Below are 12,152 nucleotides of genomic sequence, written 5' to 3' on the forward strand. Positions count from 1 at the left end.
TAGACTTGACAAGAAATATTTCTATTGTCTTTATAAATGCATATTATATAACATGTGTAATAGAATACATAATAGATATCTAATCAATAAGCATTCTTCAAGTGGGAGAACATGCAGGGTCACTCTCACATAGTTTGTGAGCATTATCTTTTTGTATCAGTATTATCTTATAAACTTAAAAGGATAAATCAGGGGCCGTTGTACATACCTGTAATCCTAGCTACTTGGGAGGCTGAGGTCTGAGGATTGCTGTTTAAAGCTAGCTTAGACAGGAAACACCCATGAGAGTCTTATCTCCAATTAAATATCAAAGGAAAAAAAAAAAAAACCAGAAGTAGAGGTGTGTAGAATGCCAGCCTTGAGTGAAAAAGCTAAGAGTCTGAGGTTCTGAGTTTAAGTCCCTCCCCCTCTCCCCCGAAAAGATACACACACACACACACACACACACACACACACACACACACACATATTTAGTATTAGTGACACTAGTAGTAGTATAGAACATTTGGGGGAAAGGCATATATGTACATACCCTTTCTGCTACAGACTGAAAGTTCCAGATGGTGTTTATCTCATTAAATAAAAAAAGAGGGTCCTTCAACACATTTGTTGCTGCCTTCAATTCAGCATCAAAGGCCTCTGTTTGGAATAACTAAATGAAATTATTTCCCCTGCTCATCAGTTTTCCCTTCTCCTCTTTACTAAGACAAACAGGCCAAGTTAGGATGATGTAATTATACAAAGGCAACTATTGGTATTATATGAGCTATAATAGTATTACACATCTCTTCATGATGAAAGCCTTTGTTTCTAAAGTTAACAGTGATGCTTTAAATGATTTTTCCTGTGTCCAGTGGAGGTGAAAGAAATGGCAGAAAAAGCAGCTATGGGGCAGCTTCCATTACTTCCTTGGCATCCTCAGAGTAGTTTGACTTTCAAGAGTAAGCCTGAAAATGAGCATGATTACCTACTACAGCCCCCTGTTTCGGGCGTTGAAAATGAGGACTGGCAGCAAGTTGTAGAGTATCACGGCAAAAATGATGAACCAGGAAGAAATGTCAAGTTTAGCAAGATGGACAACAGCGACTATGACAGAGACAAGCCTGTCAGACAGCGTGGGACCCAAAGTTTCACCAGTAAGTTCATTTTGGGGGAATTGAGGTAGCTGAACACTATCATGTTCTATTTCAGTGTATCAGCTCTCAAAAATATGTAAACAAGCCGGGCGCCGGTGGCTCACGACTATAATCCTAGCTACTCAGGAGACTGAGATCTGAGGATCTTGGTTCAAAGCCAGCCCAGGCAGGAAAGACCGTGAGACTCTTATCTCCAGTAAACCACTAGAAAACCAGAAGTGGCGGGGTAGCTCAAGTGGTAGAGTGCTGCCTTGAGCTGAAGAGCTGAGGGACAGTGCCCAAGCCCAGAGTTCAAGCCCCATGACTGACAAAAAAAAAACAAACAACTGTTTAAGACTGAGCCAGGTGGCCACGTGCTGGTGACTCATGCCTAATCCTTACTACTCAGGAGGCTGAAATCCGAGGATTGAGGTTCAAAGCTAGTCTGTGCAGGAAAGTCTATAAAACTCTTCATAGACTTGAGTGGAGCTGTGACTTAAGTGTCAAAACACTAGCCTTGAGCAAAAGCAGCTCAGGGACAGAGCTGAAGCCCTGAGATAAAGCCCTCTTGGACCAGCACACACACAAAAAAGACTGAGCTAGGTACCAGTGGAACACAGCTGTAATTTTAACTACTTAGGATGCTGAGACTAGGAGATTTCAGTTTTAGGGCAGCTTGGGTAGAAAAGTTCATGAGACCCTTATTAGTCATAGCTGAGCACACTGACATGTGCCTGTCACCCTAGCTACTGTGAGAAGCCTAAAATAGGTGGATCTAGGTCCACATATGCATCCAGCAAAAAGTTAGACTGTATTTCAAAAATACTAGCACAAGCCAGGTGCTGGCAGCTCATGCCTAGCTACTCAGGAGGCTGAGATCACAGTTCAAAGCCAGCCCAAGCAAGAAAGTTCATGAGACTCTTATCTCCAGTTAACCACCAGAAAACTGGAAGTAGAGCTATGGCTCAAAATGATAGCGCACTAGCCTTGAGTGGAAAAACTCAGATCCTGAGTTCAAGTCCCATGACTGGTAAAAAAACAAAAAGTACTGGAGTTATGGCTCAGTGCTAAAGTACCTACCTGTTTCGCAGCCATGACACTGAATTCAAACTTTTAATATTGCCCTCCCAAACCCCCCTGCAAAAAAAAACTTTGAAGATTGCATTTTTGTTGTTGTTGTTGTTGGTCATGGGGTTTGAACTCTGGACCTTGGTACTGTCCCTCAGCTCTTCAGCTCAAGACTAGTGCTCTACCACTTGACCCACAGTGCCACTTCTGGCCTTTTCTGTTTATGTGGTGCTGAGGAATCAAACCCAGGGCCTCATGCATGCAAGGCAAGCACTCTACCACTGAGCCACCTTCCCAGCCCCTGAAGACTGCATTTCTACCTAGTAATTTGCTTACAACTTAGTTGGGATATTGTTTTATCATTTGTGAGTCAATGAAAGGGATATCTAAAATTATCATTTATCTTAGACAAAAAGTCTGTTATCTTGGGTTTTATTTTTATTTTTTATTTTATTTTTAGGTTGTTTGTGGGGCTTGAACTCTGGGCCTGGGCACTGTCCCTGAGCTCTTCAGCTCAAGGCAAGCGCTCTATCACTTGGGCCATAGTGCCACTTCCGTTTTCTGGTGGTTAGTTAGAGATAAGAGTCTCACTGCCCAGCCTAGTGCCAGAGGCTCACGCCTATAATCCTAGCAACTCAGGAGGCTGAGATCCGGATCGAGGTCCAAAGCCAGGCAGGAAAGTTCATGAGACTCATCTCCAATAAACCACTAGAAAATGGTAAGTGGTGCTATGGCTCAAGTGGTAGAATGCTAGCCTTGAGCTGAAGAGCTGAGGGACAGTGCCCAGACCTAGAGTGCAAGCCTCCAATTGACAAAAAAAAAGTCTCAGAGATTTCCTGCTGGCTTTGAACTGTGACCCCCAGATCTCAGCCTCCTGAGTACGTAGGATTACAGGCATGAGCCACTGGTGCCCTACTTTTTTTTTTTTTTTTTTTTTTTGGGTCCGGTTGTGGGCCTGAACTCTGGGCCTGGGCACTGTCCCTCAGCTCTTCAGTTCAAGGCTAGCACTCTACCACTTGAGCCACAGCGCCACTTCTGGCTTTTTTTTTCCTGCTTATGTGGTGCTGAGGAATCGAACCCAGGCCCTCATGCATGCAAGGCAAGCGCTGTACCACTGAGCCACCTTCCCAGCCCATGCCCAACTTTTTTAAATAAAAAAATTTTTTTTTTTTTTACTTAAAATCTGTTCTTCACCAAGTATCTTTTTTTTTGAATGGGATAGGGGCAAAATGAGACAGGACTATGTTTTGGGACCAGGTTTAACTAACAGTCTCCACTGTCTCTAGTGAACTTAATATAAGGGGTATGTCCATCTTTTATAGACCATGCATACATAATTTCTCTCATTGCCTTTTTCTCTTTTCATTCTATTGATCTCATTGAATGACCATGTCTGTGATTGTTTTATAATCACTAGATATCAGGCACCCATCTTCCAGAACACATGAGCAGCCAAAGCATAGTGGAGCTTTTCAAGCAAGTTTCAGCACATCTGTGGTCATTGAGAAATCTTCCAGCGTAAGTAATATTGGACCTGGAGATAGAGCCAAGTTGAGCCCAAGGATCTAATAAAGTAGAATTGAGTTGTCTTTATGTATCATAACATCAAAATAGTATCTATAGGCATGAGATATACTAACTGTATACAATCATTAAAAAATATAAACTAGCTGGCATCAGTGGCTCATGCCTGCTACTCAGGAGGCTGAGCTCTAAGGATCATGGTTCAAAGTCAGTCTAGGCAGGAAAGTCTATGAGATATATTTCCAATTAACCATAAAAAAAAAACCAGAAGTGGTGCTGTGGGTGAAAATGGTAGAGTGCTAGCCTTGAGTTAGAAAGCTCAGGGACACTGCCGGGTGCTGGTGACTCACGCCTGTAATCCTAGCTACTCAGGAGGCTGAGATCTGAGGATCGCCGTTCAAAGCCAGCCCGGGCAGGAGAGACCGTGAGACTCCTATCTCCAATAAACCACCAGAAAACAGGAAGTGGCACTGTAGCTCAAGTGGTAGAGCGCTCGCCTTGAGCTGAAGAGCTGAGGGACAGCGCCCAGACCCAGAGTTCAAGCCCCACGACTGACCAAAAAAAAAAAAAACAGAAAGCTCAGGGACAGCATCCAGGTCCTGAGTTCAAGCCCCAAGATCGGCACAAAAATATATAGCATATGTAACATATATAAATATATAATTTGTGTGTGTTACTTATATATAAACTGGGCACTGGTCCCTCACATCTGTAAGCTTAGCTACTCAGAAGGCTGAGATCTGAAGATTGAGATTTGAAACCAACCTGGGCGGGAAAGTCCATTTCCAGTTAGTCAACAGAAAGCCACAAGTGGAGCTGTGGCTCAAGTGATAGATCACCAGACTTGTGAGAAAGCACACATACCTGTATTCATGTGTATATATGTGTATGTACAAATATATGTGCACAGTAGATCTACATATATGTAGATATATACACGCATGTGTGTTTACATGCCAGTTAGAATGACAATATAAAAATACAATAGTAAAATAAGGTCTTTTGAAGACACAATACAGTATTAAGTGAGAAAGGTCTCAGGAAGCCATGTTGTCTGAGCAATTTTAATGATATAAGAAACAAAGGACTGAGCACTCTAAAATGCACAGAGAGATGAATGGAAAAAGCTGTGTCTAATGAAATAAGCCACAAAATATCTGTAGGCATACCTGGAGGTAAGGCTATGTGTACTTAGGGCCTGAATGGAGTAAAATAATCAGAAAAATAAGATATGGAAAGGAAATACTGTTACTTAATATTTTAATTATGTTCTTCTAAAGTTAAAACTCAGATGAAATTTTGTTAATAAGCATCATTTTTCTAAGAGGTCCACTGATTTTCGTAAGTAATAAACATTGTCAGAATAGTTGTATATAGTTGGCTGGTGTGCCTAGAACCACAAAAGGGATGGAGAAAGGTAGGTTGGGAAGTGGCAAGAATAAAGTACCCTCAAAATTGTACTCATTTGGGCTGGGACTGTGGCTTAGTGGTAGAGTACTTGCCTGGCATTCATGAAGCCCTGGGTTTGATTCTTCAGTACCATATACACAGAAAAAGCCAGAAGTGGTGCTATGGCTCAAGTAGTAGAGTGCTAGCCTTGAGCAAAAAAGAAGCTCAGGGACAGTGCTCAGGCCCTTAGTTCAAGCCCCACGACTGGCAAAAAAATGTATTCGTTTATTATAGTTATGATTATGATTATTGACCTCAGGGCATGGGCACTGTCCCAGAGATTCTTTTTCTAAAGGTTGGTGCTCTACTACTTAAGCAACAGTGCCACTTCCAGTTTTTTCTTTTTTTTTTTTTTTTTTGTTAGTCGTGGGCCTAGGCCTTGTGCCTTAGCTCTTCAGCTCAAGGCTAGCGCTCTACCACTTGAGCCACAGCATCTCCGGCTTTTTCTGTTTATGTGGTTCTGAGGAATCCAACCCAGGGCCTCATGCATGCGAGACAAGCACTTTACCACTGAGCCACCTTCCCAGCCCCTCCAGTTTTTTCTGAGTAGTTTATTGGAATAAAAGTCTTAGACTTTCCTGCCCTGGCTGACTTCGAATCGCAGTCCACAGATCTCAATCTCAGTCTCTTGAGTAGCTAGGATTATAGACATGAGCTACTAGCACCTGGCCAAAAATTTTATTTTTATTATTGAAGTTGCATTGCTATTTTTTTTTTGCCAGTCCTGGGGCTAGAACTCAGAACTCAGGGTTTGGGTGCTGTCCTGAGCTTCTTTTGTTCAAGGATAGCATTTTATCACTTGAGCCACAGAACCACTTCTGGCTTTTTCAGTTTATGTGCTACTGAGGAATCGAACCCAGGGCTTCATGCATGCTAGGCAAGCACTCTACCACTAAGCCACCTTCCCAGCCCCCTGCTTTGCTATTTTAAAGATTCTGTTGCTCCACTTTGCTTCCAATGATAATATGAGATGGACTTGCAAGTTCTGAGCAACCTCATCCTTCTTGTACACAGTGACACTAGCATGCAGCTATGTCTTCTCTTGAGAGGTCAAGATATTTAAATTTGGTCGTCAGCTTTAGTTGTCTAGGGCCTCTCTTCTCTCCTAGAATTTTAGAGCAGAAAGATTGCTTAAATTCCACCCATTCTTCAAGGAGATGCAATAGTTCACAACTGCATTGTAAAAAGGCAAGCAGTGGCCCACAGACAGACGAGGTGAGCCAGCTGAGCTGTCCATGGGCTCTGGGTAGTCTCAGACAAGCCCATTGTTACCACTACATTAAGCTGTAAAGGGATTTGTTTACAACAGCAAATTAAAAGTGATTTTCTTACATTATTAATAGAATCTATCTGTGCAGTCAACTTATTCAGCAGAATCTTCTGAGGACATAACAGATGAGTTTTTAACTCCAGACCATGAATATTTTTATTCTGCTGCTCAAGAAAACTTATCTGTACAGGTAAACATCATATATTTTCCTTTTAAATCTCTCTCTCTCTCTCCCTCTCTCTCTCTCTCTCTCTCTCTCTCTCTCTCTCTCTCTCTCTCTCTCTCTCTCGTGTGCGCGTGCGCACAGTGACTCTGTGCACGGTGGCTCTGTGTGTGTGTGTGTGTGTGTGTGTGTATACATCAGTACTGGGGTTTGAACTAAGAGTCTTGATACTATCTCTGGTCCTCTATCACAGCTCTACTTCTGACTTTTTGTTGGTTAACTGGATTTTTCCTGTCCAGGCTGACTTCAAACCATTAAGTCCTAAGTATTTCAGATTACAGGTGTGAGTTACTGTACGTGGCTTAAATCATTTTTATTGAGAAAAATACCTTGCATTAAAAAGTTTCCATGGTTTTCAATTTTTTTGTCTGTCCTGGGGCTTGAACTCTGGGCCTGGGTGCTGTCTGTGAGCTCTTCAGCTCAAGGCGAGCACTCTACCACTTGAGCCACAGTGCTACTTTGTTTTCTGGCGGTTAATTGGAGATATGAGTCTCACAGACTTTCCTTGCTGGGGCTGGCTTTGAACCATGATCCTCAGATCTTAGCCTCCTCAATAGCTAGGATTACAGGCATGAGCCACTGGTGCCTGGCTTGGTTTTCATATTTTCATACTTCTTTTTTCTTTTTTCAGTACTAGGGTTTGAACTCATGATTGCTAGGCTCATACTCTATCACTTGAGTTACACTTCCAGCCCTGGCTATTTTGGAAATGGAATCTAGCAAAATAACTGATCAGCTAGGATTATAGGCATGAACTCCTAATGCCTGGCTCTGTGTGTGTGTGTGTGTGTGTGTGTGTGTGTGTGTGTGTGTGTGTGTGTGTGTGTGTGTGTGTGTGTGTGTGTGTGTGTGTGTGTGCGCGCGCGCGCGCGCGTGTGCCATCTGGGACTTGAACACAAGGCCTGGTTACTGTCCCTTAACTTCTTTCCTCAAGGCTACTACTTGGGCCACAGCTCTACTTTTTTTGGTGCTTAATTGGAGAAAAGTGTCTCACAAACTTTCCTGCCCAGACTGGCTTTGAACTGTGATTCTCAGATCTCAGCCTCCTGAGTAGCTAGGATTACAGGCATGAGCCACCAGTGCTTGGCTAAAGTATTTATTTATTTATTTATTTATTTATATTGTGAAAAATACCTTACAGAGAAGTTATAATTACATGAGCAAAGTAATGAGTGCATTTCTCATCAAGCATTGTTGCCTCCTCCTTTGTTACCCCTTACCATCCCTTCCCATCTCCCCTCCTACCCCAGCCAGAACATATTTTCATTAGCATATATTAGTTGTGCAACCCTTTTTGGTTGCCTTGCCTCTCTCCTTTTGGTTTTCATCCCCAACAATAGTCTTTTACTTTCCTATGATTTCTTTTTGTTTTGTTTTTGTGTGTTCTGGTCCTGGGGCTTGAACTCAGGGCTTACATATTATCTCTGAGCTGCTTTTGCTCAGGGCTACACTCTTACCAATTGACCATAGCACTAATTCCAGCTTTATCTGAGTAGTTTACTGGCCATAAGAGTTTTCCTGCACTTTCCTGCCCTGGCTGGCTTCAAACTGTGATCCTCAGATCTCAGCCTCTTGAGTAGTTAGGATTATAGGCATGAGCCACCAGCACCCAGCTTGATTTCTGTTAAAATTTTTTGCATGTACTAATTGTAAACAGGGTATAATTACCATAGCAATTTACACATGCATATATTATGATTTAGTTAGATTAATCTCAGTAGCTTTCAATGACTTTCCTTATGTTATCTTCAAACAGACACTGTGTATTTCAATATTATTCATCCTCCAGCCTTTTTTGGGGGAAGGGAGGGGTGTTGGTCATGATGCTTGAACTCAGGGCCTAATCTCTGTCCTCTGCTGAGCTTTTTGCTCAAGGTTAGTGCTCTACCACTTTGAGCCACAGCACTACTTCCAATTTTCTGGTAGATAAGAGTCTCACGGACTTTCTTGCCCCAGCTGGCTTCAAACTGCAATCCTCAGATCTCAGCCTCCTGAGATGGATTACAGGTGTGAGCCACTGGACCCCACTTGTCCAACATTCTTTTTCCCTCTTCCCCCTCCCTTACATCCTCCAAAATAGTCCCATATATGTATATGTATATCTTTTAGGTCTAGATTCCACAAATAAACAAAAACATTCAGTATTTGACATTTTGAGTTTACGTTATTTAATTTAACCTGATGATCTCCAGTTTCTTCCACTTTTCTGAAAATGGCAGAATTTCATTTTCTTTCTTTCCTTCCTTTCTTTCTTCCTTCCTTCCTTCCTTCCTTCCTTCCTTCCTTTCTTTCTTTCTTTCTTTCTTTCTTTCTTTCTTTTTTTTTTTTTTTTTGCTAGTTCTGGGGCTTGAACTCAGGGCATGGGCACTGTCCCTGAGCTGCTTTTTTGCTCAAGGCTAGCAATCTGCCACTTGAGCCACAGTGCCACTTCCAGCTTTTTCTGTGTATGTAGTACTGAGCTTTATGCATGCTAGGCAAGCACTCTGCCGCTAAGCCACATTCCCAGCCCCCATTTTCTTTCTTTCTGATTTCTTTCTTTCTAATATTCCATGGTTTATCTGTACCATGTCATCAGTTGATGGGTAGGTACCTCAGCCAATTCCATAGTTAAGCCATTGTGAACAGAGATGCAATAAACATGGTTATGAAGGTATACATTCCTTTGACTATATGTCCAATTATCACCTTAGGATCATAAGATCTGTTTTTTTTTTAGTTGTGTTTTGTGTGTGTGTGTGTGTGTGTGTGTGTGCGCGCGCACGCGCACACGTGCATGTGTGCTTGTCCTGGGGCTTGAACTCGGGGCCTAGAACCTATCCCTAAGCTTTTTTTGTTCGAAGCTAGTTCTTTACCACTTGAGCTGCAGCTCTGTGTTCAGCTTTTTGATAGTTTATTGGAGATATGAATCTTGTGGAGCAGGATGACTGTAACTCACACCTGTAATCCTAGCTACTCAGGAGGCTGAGATCTGATCTGATTCAAAGCCAGCCTGGGCAGGAACATCCAGGAGACTCTTATCTCCAGTTAACCACCAGAAAACCAGAAGTGGTGCTGTGGCTCAAATGGTAGAGTGGTTACCTTGAGAAGAGATAAGGGACAGCACCCAGATCCACAAAAAAAAAAAAAAAAAAAAGAATCTCATGGACTTTCCTGACAAGGCTTGCTTCAAACTATGATCTTCAGATTTCAACTTCCTGAGTAGCTAGCTAGGATTACAAATGTGAGCCACTGGAGCCTGTTTTTTGTTTTGTATTTTTTTTTTGGTTGTGCTGGAGATTAAACTCAGAGACTGATACTTACTGGGCAGGCACTCTACCACTTGAGCTATGCCTCCACCTTCTTCTTGCTTGGTTATTTTACAGATAGGGCTTCTTTTTCTGATGTTAGGACAGGCTTGGGCTTTGATCCACTTATGTTTCCTTATGTTACAGGGGAACAGCCATGAGCCACTGCATCCAGCCATTGTGTGTCTCCTATGGTTAGGATAAAAGATGAGCACAATTGTGCCTCACCATTGGTTGAAATGGAGTATCAAGAATTTTCGCTAGGTACCGGTGATTTATGCCTATAATCCTAGCTACTCATGAGGCTGAGATCTGAGGATAATAATTCAAAGCCAGCCCTGGCAGAAAAGTCTGTGAGACTCTTAACTCCAATTAATCTCCAGAAAACTGGAAGTGGAGCTGTGGCTCAAAGTGGTAGAGAGCTTGCCTTGAACTGAAGAGCTGAGGGACAGTGCCCAGGCTCAGAGTTCAAGCCCCATGACTGACCAAAAAAAAGAATATTCATGCTTGAGCTGGCTTTGAACCTAATCTCTATCTTCCAAGTAGCTATGATCACAGGCTTGAGCCAACATATCTAGCCACCAAAATTGTTTTATTCATATTGCTTGATTCACTTCTTTCCTTCCTTCTTTCCTTCCTTCCTTCCTTCCTTCCTTCCTTCCTTCCTTCCTTCCTTCCTTCCTTCCTCCCTCCCTCCCTCCCTCCCTCCCTTCCTCCCTTCCTTCCTTCCATTTTCTTTTTTTTTTTTCTTTCTTTTTGTTGGTTGTGGGCCTTGAACTCTGGGCCTGAGCACTGTCCCTGAGCACTTAAGGTCAAGGCAAACACCCTACCACTTGAGCCACACAGAGCCACTACTGGTTTTCTGGTGGTTAATTGGAGATAAGACTCTCACAGACTTTACATGCCTGGGCTGGCTTTGAATTGTGATCCTCAAATCTCAGCCTCCTGAGTAGCTAGGATTACAGACATGAGCCACTGGCACCCAGCTTACATGCTCTCTCTTTATTTGTGAAAATGGATGACCTGTAGATGTAGGGAATTAAGTCCACTCTGCCAAGTGTTAGTGATAGGAAGGCCAGTACTAGAGGAAAGGGTTCAACAACAAATGAGTACACTAGCTTTTGCAAGATGAAATGTGTAAGATGAAATTTATTACCTATATAATTTCTATTCCACCTCTCTCTTAATCTGCTCCTTTTTAAAGACTTATTGACAGGGACGGTAGAGTAGAGGAAAGGAAGGATTGAATAATCACAGCATTGGACTGACAGGAAAAATTCCAGGATACATCAAAAGAATACTCTTTATCTCCAATTAACTACTCAGAAACTGGAATTGGAGCCATGGCTCAAAGTTGTAGAGCACTAGCCTTGAGCAAAAGAGCTCAGGAATATTACTCAGGCCCCGCAACCAACAAAAAGAAAAGAAAAGCTGGGCACTGGTGGCTCATGCCTGTAATCCTAACTACTCAGGAAGCTGAGATCTGAGGATCAAGGTTCAAAGTGAGCCCAGGCAGGAAAGTCCATGAGACTCTGATCTCAGACAACTGGAAGTGGTGCTATGGCTCAGGTGGTAGAGCGCTCACCTGGAGCTGAAGAGCTGAGGACAGTGCCCAGGCCCAGAGTTCAAGCCCCATGATCGAGAAAAAGAAAAAAAAAAGTAATATAAAGACTTAAAAAGCATTGAGCTAGTCATGGTTGAACCATGTAGTTAGGTGTGATGGAACAGGCCAGTAATCCTGGGGAGGCTGAGGCAGGATCATGAGTTCCAGGCCAGTCTGGAACTGCCATTTTTGGCAATTCTTTCAACATTTTTAGACTCTTCTGATAAAGCTCCCAATAGCTAAAACATCTTCGTTACAATATTTGAATCAGCAGAGGATAGTGATGCAAAGAAAAGTCATGTAATTAATCCTTACTATAGGAGGTAGAGGCAAAGCTTGTTGAGAACATATAGCACAAATAGATGTCTGATGTCTGTGGAGTAATTTGTTCTTTTTTTTTTTTTGGGTCCGGTCATAGGGCTTGAACTCTGGGCCTGGGCGCTGTCCCTCAGCTCTTCAGCTCAAGGCTTACGCTCTACCACTTGAGCCACAGTGCCACTTCCAGCTTTTTTCTTTTTTTTGCTTATGTGGTGCTGAGGAATCGAACCCAGGGCCTCAGGCATGCAAGGCAAGCGCTCTACCACTGAGCCACCTTCCCAGCCCCAATTTGTTCTTT

General features: G+C 42.7%; 1 protein-coding gene across 2 annotated transcripts in view; it reads left to right on the top strand.

Annotated features, from left to right (window-relative positions):
- Tex14 (testis expressed 14, intercellular bridge forming factor) overlaps window positions 1–12,152 on the top strand; it is an 89,616-nt gene that overhangs the window by 39,526 nt on the left and 37,938 nt on the right. The window contains exons 17-19 of one of the 2 annotated variants that reach the window (XM_042693111.1): window positions 855–1,136; window positions 3,601–3,701; window positions 6,500–6,616. In XM_042693111.1, coding sequence (XP_042549045.1) covers window positions 855–1,136; window positions 3,601–3,701; window positions 6,500–6,616 — 500 coding nt within the window. The remainder of the gene's footprint in view (window positions 1–854; window positions 1,137–3,600; window positions 3,702–6,499; window positions 6,617–12,152) is intronic. The other variant, XM_042693121.1, reaches the window with a different exon arrangement.

The sequence above is a fragment of the Dipodomys spectabilis genome, unplaced genomic scaffold (genome assembly GCF_019054845.1).
Source record: "Dipodomys spectabilis isolate Male_0828 unplaced genomic scaffold, ASM1905484v1 ptg000004l, whole genome shotgun sequence".
Lineage (NCBI taxonomy): Eukaryota > Metazoa > Chordata > Mammalia > Rodentia > Heteromyidae > Dipodomys > Dipodomys spectabilis.